This window comes from Balaenoptera borealis (assembly GCF_965194805.1).
Source record: "Balaenoptera borealis genome assembly, chromosome: 9".
In the NCBI taxonomy this organism is placed as follows: Eukaryota; Metazoa; Chordata; class Mammalia; order Artiodactyla; family Balaenopteridae; genus Balaenoptera; species Balaenoptera borealis.
Genome location: NC_138873.1, coordinates 5,911,283 through 5,927,829, shown reverse-complemented (window position 1 = coordinate 5,927,829; position 16,547 = coordinate 5,911,283). Strand labels below are relative to the sequence as shown.

The following is a 16,547-nucleotide window of genomic DNA, read 5'->3' as shown; positions in this document are numbered from 1 at the left end:
CCTATAAATATCAATTAAATCTATCTGCTCTGTCATTTAAAGCTTGTGTCTCCTTATTAATTTTCTGTCTGGATGATCTGTCCATTGGTGTAAGTGAGCTGATAAAGTCCCCCACTATTACTGTGTTACTGTCTATTTCCTCTTTTGTAGCTGTTAGCATTTGCCTTATGTATTGAGGTGTTCCTATGTTGGGTGCATATATATTTATAATTGTTATATCTTCTTCTTGGATTGATCCCTTGATCACTATGTAGTGTCCTTCCTTGTCTCTTGTAACAGTCTTTATTTTAAAGTCTATTTATCTGATATGAGTAGTGCTACTCCAGCTTTCTTTTGATTTCCATTTGCATGGAATACCTTTTTCCATCCCCTCACTTTCAGTCTGTATGAGTCCCAAGGTCTGAAGTGGATCTCTTGCAGACAGCATATATAAGGGTCTTGTTTTTGTATCTATTCAGTGAGCCTGTGTCTTGTGGTTGGAGCATTTAATCCATTCACATTTAATGTAATTATCAATATGTATGTCTCCATTACCATTTTCTTAATTGTTTTGGGTTTGTTTTTGTAGGTCTTTGCCTTCTCTTGTGTTTCCCACTTAGATAGGTTCTTTTAGCATTTGTTGTAGAGCTGGTTTGGTGGTGCTGAATTCTCTTAGCAGTTGCTTGTCTGTAAAGCTTTTGATTTCTCTGTTGAATCTGAATGACATCCTTGCCGGAAAGAGTAATCTTGGTTGTAAGTTCTTCCCTTTCATCACTTTAAATATATCATGCCACTCCCTTCTGGCTTGTAGAGTTTCTGCTGAGAAATCAGCTGTTAACCTTATGGGAGTTCCCTTGTATGTTATTTGTCATTTTTCCCCTGTTGCTTTTAATAATTTTTCTTTGTCTTTAATTTTTGTCAATTTGATTACTATGTGTCTCGGCATGTTTCTCCTTGGGTTTATCCTGCCTGGGACTCTCTGCGCTTCCTGGACTTGGGTGGCTGTGTCCTTTCCCATGTTAGGGAAGTTTTCGACTATAATCTCTTCAAATATTTTCTCGGGTCCTTTCTCTCTCTCTTCTCCTTCTGGGACCCCTATAATGTGAATGTTGGTGCGTTTAATGTTGTCTCAGAGGTCTCTTAAGCTGTTTTCATTTCTTTTCATTCTTTTTTCTTTATTCTGTTCCACGGCAGTGAATTCCAACATTCTGTCTTCCAGGTCACTTATCCGTTCTTTTTACCTCAATTATTTTGCTATTGATTCCTTCTAGTGTATTTTTCATTTCAGTAATTGTATTGTTCGTCTCTGTTTGTTTGTTCTCTAATTCTCCTAGGTGTTTGTTCTTTACTTCTTCTAGGTCTTTGTTAAACATTTCTTGCATCTTCTGGATCTTTGCCTCCATGCTTTTTCCGAGGTCCTGGATCATCTTTACTATCATTATTCAGAATTCTTTTTCTGGAAGGTTGCCTATCTCCACTTCATTTAATTGTTTTCCTGGGGTTTTATCTTGTTCTTTCATCTGGTACATAGCCCTCTGCCTTTTCATCTTGCCTATCTTTCTGTGAATGTGGTTTTCCTTCCACAGGTTGCAGGACTGTAGTTCTTCTTGCTTCTGCTGTCTGCCCTCTGGTGGATGAGGCTATCTAAGAGGCTTGTGCAAGCTTCCAGATGGGAGGGACTGGTGGTGGGTAGAGCTGGGTGTTACCCTGTGGGCAGAGCTCAGTAAAACTTTAATCTGCTTGTCTGCTGATGGGTGGGGCTGAGTTTCCTCCCTATTGGTTGTCTGGCCTGAGGCAATCCAGAACTGGACCCTACAGGCTCTGTGGTAGGGTTAATGGCGCACTCCAGGACGGCTCATGCCAAGGAGTACTTCTCAGAACTTCTGTTGCCAGTGTCCTTGTCCCTGCGGTGAGCCACAGCCGCCCCCCACCTCTGCAGGAGACTCTCCAACACTAGCAGGTAGGTCTGGTTCAGTCTCCTATGGGGTCACTACTCCTTCCCCCTGGGTCCTGATGCACACACTATTTTATGTGTGCCCTCCAAGAGTCGAGTCTCTGTTTCTCCCAGTCCTGTCGAAGTCCTGCAATCAAATCCCACTAGCCTTCAAAGTTTGATTCTCTGGGAATTCCTCCTCCCGTTGCCAGACCCTCAGATTGGGAAGCCTGACATGGAGCTCAGAACCTTCACTACTCCAGTGGGTGGACTTCTGTGGTATAATTGTTTTCCAGTTTGTGAGTCACCCACCCAGCAGTTATAGGATTTGATTTTCTTGTGATAATATTGTGATTGAGCCCCTCCTACCATCTCATTGTGGCTTCTCCTTTTATTTGGCTGTGGGGTATCTTTTTTGGTGAGTTCCAGTGTCTTCCTGTCGATGATTGTTCAGCAGCTAGTTATGATTCTGGGGCTCTCGCAAGAGGGAGTGAGCACACGTCCTTCTATTACGCCATCTTGAATCCACATATACTATTTATAAAAAGAATAAAAGGCACACTACATCCCAGTGATGCGTATATAATTGTTCCATGATACCCTGTACATTTATAATTTCCCCCCTCCTGTAATATACTTACTACATAGTTTCTAAAGTGTAACTGCACCATTCTTATATTATACAGGTGAGATGGTGTGTAGCCAAGCATATCTGAGCCTCAATATGTTTTTTTCCTGCTATCTTCTATCAATCAATTTATTTATATAGCACAAAATTGCCATTCCTCTGAATTGAAGCAGGAGAAAGCCTTACATAATATACCACTATTTTGATATACCTTGACATATACATTATGTAACAGCATTTTCCTTTGCTATACTTCACAATATAATAGAGGAATGCTTTTTTAAAGTCAGCAACATCAGCAGGAATAAGACTTTTAAATGAATCTCCTAGGAAGACAGAATTCTCACACTTAAAGACCAAGAGTTTATTCCATAAGAGCTACATTTTTTTTTTTCTGAAATTATTAAGTTGCAACGACCAGGTCACAAGTGTATTATTAAGCAACAACAATGACAAGAAAATAGTATATGGGAGAGACCTACCTAGAACCTTTGGATGATTTTTTTTAAATTTTTAATGTAATGGCATTATAAGTTAGATTTTTTTTTTAAACATCTTTATTGGAGTATAATTGCTTTACAATGGTGTGTTAGTTTCTGCTTTATAACAAAGTGAATTATAAGTTAGATTTGTAATGTAAAAATGAATTTTTGGTTTTATGACCCTATGATGAAATATAAAACTATTAATAACAAACAAGTAATAATACTACCTAAAACTTATTGAGCACTTAATATGTCCAGGCACCATTCTGAAGGCTCTCTACGGATTAGTGCATTTAAACCTCACACCAGCCCAAAGACACAGGCACAATCATTGTCAGTATTTATTACACACGAAAAATCTGAGGCACAGACACTTGGAGGCATTTTCTCAGGACACCCACTGCAAATTGGTAGACCCAGGGTTTAAACCCATGCTCTTAATGTTAAACATTATACTTTCTTCAGTGTCTTCATGTTTAAATGTGAATAAAAATAAAATACTGTTTTATTCCTCTTTCTTTCTAAAACTGAAATCATTTTTTAAACTGTTTGGAGTACATTTTAGGATAGGGATGACAGAAAATCACCAGCCACTCAAATTTCAACATCTTAAGGAGAGGATCTTATGAAGTGTGTATTCAATCTTACCAAGGCACAGATAATGGTGAGTTATCTGACAACTGCCAAAAACCCATTACAGTACTACTTCGTCAGAAACAATTATTTTCAGCCCTACTCAGTTACTATGCTGCCAAACCGGTTTCCACATTGCTTTACATTAAATAATGTACTTTAATAATCAATGAGTTAGCTTATAATAAATCAAATATGTTTATTATTTATATAATTATATGGTCAGCCCAGACACATCTCTCTCTTAGAGAGTTAAGCAGAAGCAAATCTACTTTCCTTTGTGCAGGAAAGCAAATGTTCTTCATGAGCAAGCTCTGAATCTAAATAAGCCTCAGTCCAAAAAGAGTTTTAATGCAGACTGATAATCCCCAGGTTTATAATAAAAATGCTGACATAGCTTTAGCTACAACATAACAAATGCAAGGCTATAATGTTTGCCTGTCAGAAATTCCTATTTATTTCCAATGTCCTAAAAGATGTGCTTTACTGCCTTTAAATTCCCTCCAAAAGTTAATTGCTTGTCTATCAAAAAGATAAACATCTTGTTTTAGGCTTTGGGGATATTACAGTGGAGAGAAAAACCAATACTCTAGCAATACATGGTGTCCAAAGTTCCTTTGCAGTAAGAAAGCCAAACTCTCTCAGAGCATTAGAAAGCTACCATGAAGGGATAGCCAGGTCATCCCAAGGTCTTAAAAAGCATAGGATTAGAAAAACAAATACCATATGCTAACACATATATATGGAATCTAAAAAAAAAAAATAAAGTGGTTCTGAAGAACCTAGGGGCAGGACAGGAATAAAGACACAGACGCAGAGAATGGCCTTGAGGACACGGGGATGGGGAAGGGTAAGCTGGGACGAAGTGAGAGAGTGGCATGGACTTATATATACTACCAAATGTAAAACAGATAGCTAGTGGGAAGCAGTCGCATAGCACAGGGAGATCAGCTTGGTGCTTTGTGACCACCTAGAGGTGTGGGATAGGGAGGGTGGGAAGGAGACACAAGAGGGAGGAGATATGGGGGTATATGTATACATATATCTGATTCACTTTGTTTTACAGCAGAAGCTAACACACCATTATAAACCAATTATACTCCAATAAAGATGTTAAAAAAAAAGTATAGGATTCTCCATATAGTAACATTAAAATACATAATACACTTAGATTTTATTACACCAATGAATCTTGATTTAATGCTACATAATGACTAATTTTTTTAAAAACAAATTTTAAAATGAAGGTGACATTCTTTTAGACTCTTGGAATCAAATAATGTTTCAGACAAAATGGACCTTGAACATATCTAGTTCAGTCCTTTTCAAAGTATAAATCCTGACCCATTAATGAGTCGCAGAGTTTTTTAAAAAATAAATAAAACAAAATAGAAAATACCAGAATATTACATGTAGTAAGAGCAAATATTGTGTTGGGAAACTTTTCTGTCAAGTAAACACAAACACAAGCATACAGTATAGTGATGCAAAATGAATTTCTTACTGTGAGATACTATTTTGTAAAAGTTTGAAAACACTGATCTTGAGTAACTTTCATTTTACAGGTGAAAAAAACAGGCTCAAGGGGACTTTGCTAAGGTTACAACTCATTAAGAACAGAGCCTGAAATAGAACCTATTTATCTATTATTCTATCCATAGCCCATATGTGCATATAACTCCTGCACCTTAATTGTATGCCCTAATTTCATAAATTAATTCTACTCTTGTCCCTTGATATATTGCTATATCGTGTTAACATCGCAGAGACATAGTAAATATTTACTGTGAAGGTAGATAATGACAACCATAACAGAAATGTTTCAATAACCCCCTTTATAAAGTTGTACCTAAAATGTGTGAGGCAACAGCACGAACAAAGGGGCAGGTACAACTAAGGTGTGTTCTGGTGTCAGCAGCTTGACTAGAGTTCTTTTGGAATAACACAGACAAAATAAATTTAGAAAAAATGCATACACTACCTTAGATACTGAACAGTAACATGATGATTCCATTCTCCAAAGAGCTGGTTTAAACTGAAAATACGTAAATAGCCTAGGAATGTAAACTTTAGAATTAACTACTCAGAGGAATTAGGATGTTTAAAAATAAATCCCTTAATAATTAACATTAAAAGGGAAAACTACGACTTTAACACATGAGTCTTGATGCCACTGTTAGATTGGATGGATGACAAATCTGACCAAACCTGGATACTTGTGTTTTCAGGTTGTTCTACTTAAAAAACTATTAGATACATGAAACGCAGCAACGTAGAACTGTTATCTATCCTTCTTTGAATTTTTCCATCCATATAAACACACACACATATACACTATATACACACACGTACACACTATAGATAGGCAGACAGAAAGTGAGATAAACAAGCAGATTAAAGCATATCTAAAATAAATGGTTCCTCTACCCTTATTGTTCTACAGTTTCCTTCTTTCACTAAGCAATATATTATGGGCATCTCTCATACAGTCCTCATTCATTCTAATGAATGTATACATCCCACTTTATACATGTCCTACAATTTAATAAATGTTAAGGAGGGTGTTTTTATGGTACATTTTATATTTTTTCCAAATATAAAGGTAATATTTGCACATTTATTATGCTATATCCCAGTATAATTTTATATAATGTTTTAAATAACGTACTATTCCTTGATGTATCTACTTTGCTCAGTGCACTTTGCTTGTCTGCTATGGTAGATGAGGAATTAAGGGTACTTATATCTATTCCTTTCTTCTTTCCTACTCTACCTCAACTTTTGGCATTTATATTTTATTTTTTGCTCTTCCACTGGTTACCATTTATAATTGAAAGTAATATATACTTAAACTCTCTTGTTGATTTGTCAACCTGAAATCAATTCTTGCTTCAATGAAAGATGAAGAATTGCTGCACATACACTTCCTCCTACAATCTCCTTGTCCAGTCATCTTCTGATTATTGTTAATTATATTATTATTTTTATAACAACAAGACAATAATTTATAGTCTCTAATGCTCTGTATACAATTTGATTCTAAAAGTTAGAATTCAATGTAAGCACATTTCTAGTCCTATGCCTATTTAAATATCATTCATAGCAGAATCAGGTAATATGTTTAGATCCTTAGAGAGGGAATTTTCATACTAACAGTAAAGTCTGCCTCCATGAAGTGGAATTTCCAACGTTTCAGGCTTCAGTGGAATATCTTTTGCCTTTAGTTTTCCCAGTTATATTCAGCCATCACTTTTCCTGTACTTCATACTATCCTTTTACCCAAAAATTTTTTGATTATCACTCAATATAATTTCATATAGACATCCCTTATCAATCCTTGCATTCCTCTGGAGTATAACTGAAATTGGATACAGAATTCTACATTTAAATTGTCTCTTAGGTCTCTGAAGATACCACTTGGATGTCTTCTAGGATCCAGTGTTGCTGATGAAAACCCTGTTACCCTGATTTTCATTTCTTTGCAGATAATCTATTTTATCCTCATCAGAAGACTGTAGCATTTTCTCCTTTATCATAAGAATTTTGAAATTTCACCAAGATTTGTTTACATATAGTTCACTTTTACCCATCTTGCTTGCTAGACTTTTTAATCTGATAACTGATGCCTCGGGTGGATTTAGTGCAATGATAGCCTAGTTTCTGTACGCCTGCAGAAATCCAAGTCTTTTGGTTCTCTGGACTGGCCGTGTAATTTGCTTTGGTCCTTGGGACCTTTGCTTTGGCAAGGGAAGTAATCAGAGCCTTGAAAATACCCTGTGCATTAGATCTTCCACTCTTGCTGCCCCTAGGAATCCTGCTGCCAAGAGAGCAAGCCAAAGTTAGCAGGATGATGAGACACGTGTTCAGTTACTTCTGTCATCACAGTCAACCGCCAGTCACGTAATGAGTTTATTTTATATCAGCTAATCTTCCCACTGCCCAGAGTCACATGAGCTAGTTCAGGTAAAAGAGCCACACCTTGCCCAGACCCAAAGAATCAACCAGCCAAATCACAAGTCACATAAGCTAAACAAATGGTAGCTGTTTCAAGCCACTAAGTTGTTCAGTCCTGTGTTACACAGCCAAGGTTAATTAGCACAGAGTATTTATTCAGCTTATAAAAATATTCTTTCATTAAACTGCATTCTCTGCCTTTCATTGTCTTTTCATTTATATTAACCAGATGTTGACTCTACTGACTCTGTTTCCTGGTCTGCTTAACTCTCTTATTTTACATTTCCTTTTCTTTGTTTCAACTGTTGGGAGTTAATTTTCAATTTTACTTGAAGGTTAAAAACAATCCTTAGCTTCAACAATGTCCTTTCTGTCTATCAGTTGGTCCAATAAAATTTTAATTTGCTAATCATATTTTTAATTTCCTGGAAATTTCTTGTTTTCTGACTGCCTCTTTTTCATAATAGCCTGTTATAGCTATAATATCCTCTCAAATTCTGCTAAGGGTACTAATTAGACTTCTTTTTAAAGTCTCTTCTGTTCCCTGAATTATACCTAAGTCTTCTGGTTTCAGTTACTCTTTTTGTTCATCTAAATGTAGTTTTCCCTTAAATATCTAATGATTCTTATTGTCAGTTTATTTTTCTAAATAAAAAATGATAGCAATTAATAGGTAGCTCGTACTGTTCCATCTACACCATGAAACACATTATCCCAGAAGGTCTCTCCATGGGATGAAAGGGATGTCAACAGTCAGAATGTTCTTGGGCTTCAAGAGCAGAAAAGCAAGCAGGTGACCCCCACAACTGCCAAATCAGACACATTTCATTTTATGTGTGAAATGTTTCATGAATTTCATTACTGGACACCTTTTCTACTTTTTTTTCCAACTTCAATGTAGAATTTCACCATAGGAGAAAAAAATCTGTTTCATTATTTTAATGTTACCATAGGACAAAAGAGAATTAGGCTACTGTGTTTAGTCTGCTGATTATAGTAATCAGCTTCACCCTCAACCTCTTTCTAGGCTCTCATATGTTAGCTTCTTTGGGTCATAAACGTCTGATGCTGAGAATAGAATTCAGGAAATTTTATGTTTGAGAGAATACATTTTGAGGATGTTTTATGTAAGGAATAATTTACTTGTAAAGAATAATTAAAGTTTCTAATACAGAGATTTTATAAGGAAAACTTGGCTTTTCTCTTAAATTCAAAGGAATATATACATTATGACACTTTCCAAAGGACTTGTAAAATCAGCAATTACGTAGGTGAATGGTTTATTCTTTGCAAACATTGCTTCACTAAACACTCTACAATTTAAAGTTCATTTAAGCTTTCTGACACCAAATAATATTTCTTTTTTATGTTTCAAACTTACAAAAGCAACATAAGCTCAAAAGAAAAGAAGCATATTAAAATAAAGTAAGGTTCTTTTCCAATGGAAACAGAGATAAATCAGAGACTTCATCAAGGCTAAAGACTGGCAGAAGAGTAGTAGCCCTCACATTCAAAAATCAAGCTAATCTTAAAACACAACCTATCTTCTGTTTAGCTTTGATGTATTAATATGTTCATTTGTCTTCAGTCTCAAGGCTGGTGCGCAACAGGCTATGGTGATCAAAAAAACTATGTCTTATATAAAAATGCATATTTAGTAAGGCTCATTCTATTTTTATTTTAAAACAGTGATCTAAAAATTTTTCACAGAACGTAATCTTCAAAAGAAAACTTATAGGTGCCGACAAATACACAGATCAAAGAAGAAAAGTGGAGTTGTTTTGCTTAAGCAAGTTGGAGTAGGGGATAGAAACGCCTCATAACTTAGCTTTACGGCCTGGAGACACAGCAAAGACACCTTTTGCCTCGAAGGAAACTGAAATTCACTCTTCAAATACATGCAGGGGAAAAAGAATTGTGACTTCACATTTTGAAATTAATATAGATCTATTTTCCATAAATATTTACTGGAAATGATTAAATAAAATATTTCAGCAACTGATTCATTAATCAAATGGTAGATGCACTTTGAGAGCTACCTATGACATAAAAGGCACAATTTCTAATCTCCAGAATCAAATATAAATCCCATATAAAGCTGAAGCCATACTGCATAGTGCTTAATTCTGTAGCAGACCAATACAGGTTGGAGTATTTAAGTATATTAACCATGGAGGAAAAGGGAAAGATTTTCCTCAACTGCATTTTTGAGGATCATTGGCATTCAGGCAAACTGGACGAGGAAGACAGGCAACAGAGTAGGGGGAAACACAGGCAGATTTGAGAGAAGAGGGACACATCGGGAATGTGGTGACAAGAGAGCATCTGTGTAATGAAGTAGAAAATGGCGTTTTTCAGAGTTTGAAGGGAAATATAATTAAATCGCTAAATGTGGGAAATATACTGTTTGTACCATTTGCTTCCACTTCCTGTTGCACCTGTCCCTCTGGGAGGATTATACTTCCTTTCTTCACTCAGGCCAGGCTTGGACAAATGTCTTGCTTTGGCTGATGAAATGGGAGTAGAAGAGGTGGCCATGCCCTCCCTTCCCTCTGCCATAGGCTGGACATAGCCTAGATAGGACCAGCTCAGTCAGCCTTTTTCCCAGAGCGAAGACAGCACGAACAATGCCATGCCGATCCACAATGAACAAGTAACTGAGTGAGGAATAAATCAATAGTGGTGAACCTATTGGATCCGTTATTACTGCAGCATAGACTAGCCTGACTGATAGGCAGGTTACGACCAGATTAAGTATGATGTTAAAATGAGGACCTGATGTCAGACAAAATAAGGATCTAGTGTAAGTTACCAGTTTGCATGTCCAAACATATCTTTTCATCCAGTGGTTTTAACCTGGGGATGCGTGAGGCTGAGCTTGGTTTTGTCTGGTCTTAACATGGCAGCATGGGAGTCAATGTTCATTTCCACCCTCCTAGAAATCAAAGAGAAGAAATGTCTTTGCTCAAATATCACTCTCTTGGTGAGATCGATGGCCTCATTTAAAACTGTAAAGCAGCTCCCTCCTCATTTATTACACTCTGTAATTCCCTTCCTTGCTTTTTCTCCATAGCACATCACCACCATTTGTGTGTGTATAAATACATACATATACATATATGTATATATACCTTCTTTATTCATAAGTTGCAAAACCTGAAAATTACTATCCATTTCACCATACCTTCCTAAAAAATTATGATCTCTATATTCTCAGGAAGAAGGCAAGTGACAATTCCCTTTTTAACAGATGGAAATAGGAAAGACAAAAGCATTGGGAAATTTACTCCAGTTACTTCATTAGTACCAACTTGCAAGAAGGACTTCAAGCCCGTTTTCTCTAACAGATAAATTATATCACAGTTCAAAGCACATCTTGAACTGCACTGGCCTGACAGATTTTGACTAATGAATGATGTATTTACAACTGAGTAGGTGCTAGGAAAATCCCCACTTGTGTTGTTAAAGAAAATCAGTGTTACTTGAGACCAAAGATAAAATGCAGAAACTATTTGCCCACAAAATGATAATTACTTGTACTAAAATCACTGATGAGAGATATTTCTGGTACATTATGGGTTAACCTGTTTTTTTTTTGTTTTTTTTGTATTTGCATGCTGGCTGGGGAAGTTATCATTTTCACATTTGTTTGTTTTCCATGGCAAAACAAATGTGAAGTTTTAAACAAAACAATTTTAATGTACTTCTGTAATGTTAACATTTGAAAAGTAGAGACTGACTACACTACATCTGCAAAATATAAGACCTTTCGCAGATAGGATGATATTTTTTTTGCTTCCAAAAATCTCTTCCCCTTAAAGTAAGCCACAATGCCTTTGAGAACAACTCTCAAACTAATCATAGAGAAAGAACATTTGCTTATGAATTTCTACTCTCACTATTTTACAGATGAATGAAATCTAAACTAGAACACTCTATGGATATTCTAAAAAATTACCTGAGCATGGGATGATTAAAATATAGTACCTTCACATGTCTCAAGTGGCATTATATTCTAGAAAACATTCATTTAAATTTTTTTTAAAAATGAAAGTAACTGAACTTTCAAATTTTGAACAAGCTGAAAAAGCTTCAAATACCTGATAATTACCACTAGTTTTAAATGTGCTATGTCCTAGGGGGGATTCAACTTCAGAATAAATAAGGCAAAGTCCCCACTCTGTGGAACTCATGATACAGTAGAGACTGAGGCAGAAACACATAATTACATCATCTTAAACTTACTAAGGAGAAATTTGTAGAAAGTGCTATGAGAACTTCAAGGAGGAAGTAAGTATGTCTTGAAGATGAAGGAAGATTTCTAGGAATTGATGTTTGAGCTCTGTCTTAAAGGACATATAGACATGCATCAGTGAAGAAAGTCCTTTATAAAGAGGCTAATGTGCAATCGCACAGAGGCAAAAAGAAAACAAAACAAAATGAAACAAACAAAAAACCACAACATATTCAGGAAATGGTTTGTAGCTGCTGCATCCAGAATATAGAGTATTCAATAAACTGGAAGAAGTGTTAAGAGATTATTCATTCAAAAATGTTTGTATCAACTGAACATTTGTCATTGGAAATGATTTTAATAGAAATGATGTCCTGGGACTGTGAAGAGCTTTATAGTATACGCTAAGTATTTTGGAATTTATTTAATAGGTAATAAGGAGTTATCAGTGGTTCTCAAGCAGGGGAGTGATATGATCACTTTTTTCTTTATTTGAGTAAGGTAACTTGAGTTGGAGGGTGAGGGAGACTGGCAACCAATAGATTAGTTAACAAACAACTGTAATGATTGAGGTGAGAGATGATGAAGGGTAAAAACAGGGCAGTTAAGCAGAGTCAATGGAGATGAATGGGTAGATTTAAGAGAATTATCTGCAACCAAAATGATGTGACGAAAAAAAATAGGCAGAAAGAGACAAGAATCAGCAACAACTCCAAGAATTAAAAACTGATAGAACTGTTCGGGGTACGTTAACTTTTAGATAACTGAGGGACAAGTAGAACGAGCAGTGGGCAGTTTCAAATAATGGGATATGGCTGGGAGGGACATTAGAGTCATCATCGGGCAGGTGGCAGTTGACGTCAGTTCAACAGTCTAAGATACCACCCTATGGGATAGCCCACAAAAGAAAACACAGAGGAAATCAAGGAGCCTGAGAAGGCAGAATCAAAGATATAGAGAGTGATACTCTAGAAATCAAGGGACATGGGCTTCAGGGAGTGGACATAATGTCATACGGTCAACATAATCAAACATATGAAGACTACAAAAGTCTTTGGATATAGCAGTAAGGAAGCCACTGATGAGGAAAATTTAACAGTGGAATAGAACCCCGATTATCAGGAAATCAGGAATGAATGCGAGGCAAGGCAAAGAACAAAGGTCATTCTTTCTGAAAATTTTGATGATGAAGACACAAAGGAAATAAGGACAGTTGCTCAAGGGTAAAGTAGAGTTGAAAATTGAGATAGAGGGAACTGCAACATAACTGTATAGACCACAGTGTAGAAGAGATTGAAGATGGATACATTTCAGATATCAAAGAGAGAAGATGTAATTGTGAAGCAAAATTAAACAGAAATAACCTTGGAGGTGAAAGAGAGAAGACCATCCGTTTTTGAGCATTCAGTGTGTGCCAGATTTTTATTGTATACTTTCCTTAATTAGGCAAACACTGCTCATGGGGTATTGTTAACTCTAATTAACAGTCAAGAAATGATGGAGTAAAGAGGCTTATTGAAGATAGAATATCTCAGAGGTAATAGTCTCTCTATGAAACAGGAGACAAGGTCATCTGTTCCAAGAGCATTAGAAATAGGGTATTGGAAATGGTAGCGTTCCTGTGTTGAATGCAGAAGCTGATTTCCTGGCAGATAAAATAAGAAAGAAATAATCAGAGTATATAGTAATTATTGTATAATAACAAGAAGTTGGAATTATTTCATTTTTTTCAAGCACTAGTTCAACAATTAGTGTATCCTTATACATGGATAAGGATCCAATGTATGCTTTAATGAAAAATGGCCTTAGTTTTGCAAAAGAGACAGGATATGGTTCAAACTGATGTTATTTACATCAATCCTCTGTAATGTTTAATCTTAACTCAGTAAAGGCATTTCTATAAGGCAGTTGTTCTAAAATAATATCTCATGTATTATTTCACAAATATTTTCCTATGTGAAAACTCCATTCTGGGAATCACTATCAAATGACTAATTTAAAACTAATTATTTCAGCATTAATTTGAATAATGGTCCATAATGAATGGAAAAAGAATAATCTGATATTTCACGGGTTTCCTATTGCCCCAAATCAGATATAAGAAAACATTTTTGCTGTGTTCTCTTTTTATTTATAGATTAAAACATACACTAAAATAACCTCAAAGTGCTGTCATATTTGTAAATTATATTTTAGTTGATCATAGAATGCATTGAATAAATAAAAGTTTTAACACTGAGTTAATTAAGAAAAACTCAATTTTATAACTTTTTTGGGTGGTGTGAAAAAATAACTAATACATAATTCTTGACCACAAGGTCTTGTAGTCCTTTTGCTAACTATCTACTCCCCACTGCATAGGTTTTACAGCAGCTACTTCTTACTAACCGTATTGTTTCCCTAAAAATGTATTCGTCTTTTCACACATTTTTGTTTTAACCACTGTCAAAGAACATTGATATTTTTTAATAGCATCTATTGCAGATGACTGAATATATAACATGACATATATATATTTAAAGGAATGATGCTGTACATTTAAATTAATGTTAATTGCTTAGTAACAATTGCTATTGCAAACCAAAATATTGCAATAGCTTTATTTTAGGCAACATTTAAAAATTCTTCATTAAAATCTGGCAGCCTGAAGCACAAAATGTGGCAGACAGGCATTAAAATGTTGTAATAACAGTTTCTAATACAGAAAGTGATTAGCTCTTTTAAAAAATCTATTTTATATAAGCCATATCTAATTTGGGACATCTGCTTTAGACAGTGTTAGAATTAAATTTGAATTCTGTCATATAATAAATCTAGAATGATAATTAATTTCTAAAGTACAAGCAGTTGGATAGCATAGCAGAGGAAATGATATGAAATTAAAAATTTAAAAGTATTTAAATCCTAATAAAATCTTTGCTTCTATCCCTCCCAGAAATTTTTACATGTTCTACCCTTTATACAATTGGATAAACTATATAGCCCAATGTAAATTCCTACTGGGCCAGAATTTTGTCTGATTCATCACATACATCAACCATCCACAATGGTCTGAAAGTATCTGTTGAAATATGAGATCTATACCTTTCTACTCCAGCAAGTGTCTTACTCTTATAGTGAACACATTGATTTATTATCACGTTAGTCATATAGTAATAGTGTATAAAAATTAAAAATTACTGAATATATCAAATAATTAATTGGTATCCTAAAGGCCCTTTTAAGTAAAACAACTGTAAATTCTTCCCTAAGCTTTACACTGTCCTGCAAAGCTAACAAGCTAATAGGAAATATTCTTCCTATTTTAATAGGAAAGGAATTTAATAGGAAATATTCTTCCTATATTAATTATATATATTAATACTGCACAGATCTTCAGAAAAACTAGTATCAATTACTTTGATTTCCCAGGCCACCCAAACTGCTAATAGAACTTAGTAATTAAAGTTCTTTAAAATGATCCGAAACCTGAGCATCCTCCCATTTAGCCTGATTAGAAGCTGCCATCAACATGAACATCAATCGTTGACAATTCAATATACGTTTGACGTGGCAGAGGTGATCATTATCTAAAAGCCTTTTCCTAAAACGTGACTTCTATCTAGGGAAGAACATGTAATGGGGAATTAAGATATTTCCATTTCCAAATAACTGATTCTACCATGAACCTTCTATAAAGCATTCACATTCAGAGGCAAAGACCTCTTTACTTGTAATATTCCCTGTCTCTCACAGTTAATGGCCTTTGAATTCTGCCAGTATTTTAAAAGGCCACTTTGTTTCCTCCCTTTCAACAAAAATGCAATTAAGATATCAATACATTGTGTACTGTCTTATAAATGTATTTGGAAGCAGGTCCCTAAATTGATGATCAGTATTCAGAATAAAACACTTTCTAACTTGTAAAGCAAAAAATCAATAGGAATCAAAATGAGTCTGAAAAAGAAAGGAACAAGAGAACAATTTTATAGAACCACTTGGTCACAATTTAAAAAGACTTTGGTCAAACTGACTAGTATAACTAGGAAATCACAGTTTTAGTCCTTAAGTCCTTTGGTAGAATTCCCATCTTTTTCCAAAGCTTCATTCAAATATGACAGGTCACAAGACCTTGCAGCTACCAAATGATGGTCTGATGAACCTTCTATGGTATCTGAAGAGCACAGTGATCTACTTTCTAGAGAAAAATAAAAGCTTTAGAGCAGAGTCCTCAGACTTCAATGTCAGGTCACCTGAGGAATGACTGTTCTACTACAGTCCATACAAAGTTCTAGTCAGATGTATTAAGCAGTCTATAAGTTTAATGCCAAAATTAAATTGCAACTGTCAACAATCACTTACAGATAGAAAACCAATTGTCTTTATGTTATAGTAACCAGGTTTTCCAATAGGAAGCTGCAGTATTAACCCTGTGACCTCCCAGGGAGTCCCCTGTAAGAAGGATGCTTTAATTATTGATTTTGTATAACTATAATAAGAAAGAAATATGTAAACAAAACAGAAGCAAAAACTGAAATGATAGGCAAAAATATGACCAAAACAAAAATCCAGTTTGTCATAATAATATAAAAATTTAAGAAACTAGTCTAATAAAATAGTCTAGTCTAATATAATAAAAAATAATCAGGCTAACTTATCCAGTTAGAGGTCCTCTGGAAAAATGCAAAGATAGTTTTCAGCATAAAAGATATCCTGAAAAAA

General features: G+C 35.1%; 1 protein-coding gene across 18 annotated transcripts in view; it reads right to left on the bottom strand.

Annotated features, from left to right (window-relative positions):
- The window catches only part of PRKN (parkin RBR E3 ubiquitin protein ligase), a 1,304,064-nt gene that overhangs the window by 1,205,197 nt on the left and 82,320 nt on the right, over nt 1-16,547 (bottom strand). The window contains exon 2 of one of the 18 annotated variants that reach the window (XM_082404596.1): nt 10,425-10,547. The exons of the other annotated variants lie outside the window; for them this stretch is intronic. Coding sequence (XP_082260722.1) covers nt 10,425-10,434 — 10 coding nt within the window. The 5' untranslated portion in view covers nt 10,435-10,547. The remainder of the gene's footprint in view (nt 1-10,424; nt 10,548-16,547) is intronic. 18 annotated transcript variants of the gene reach the window in all.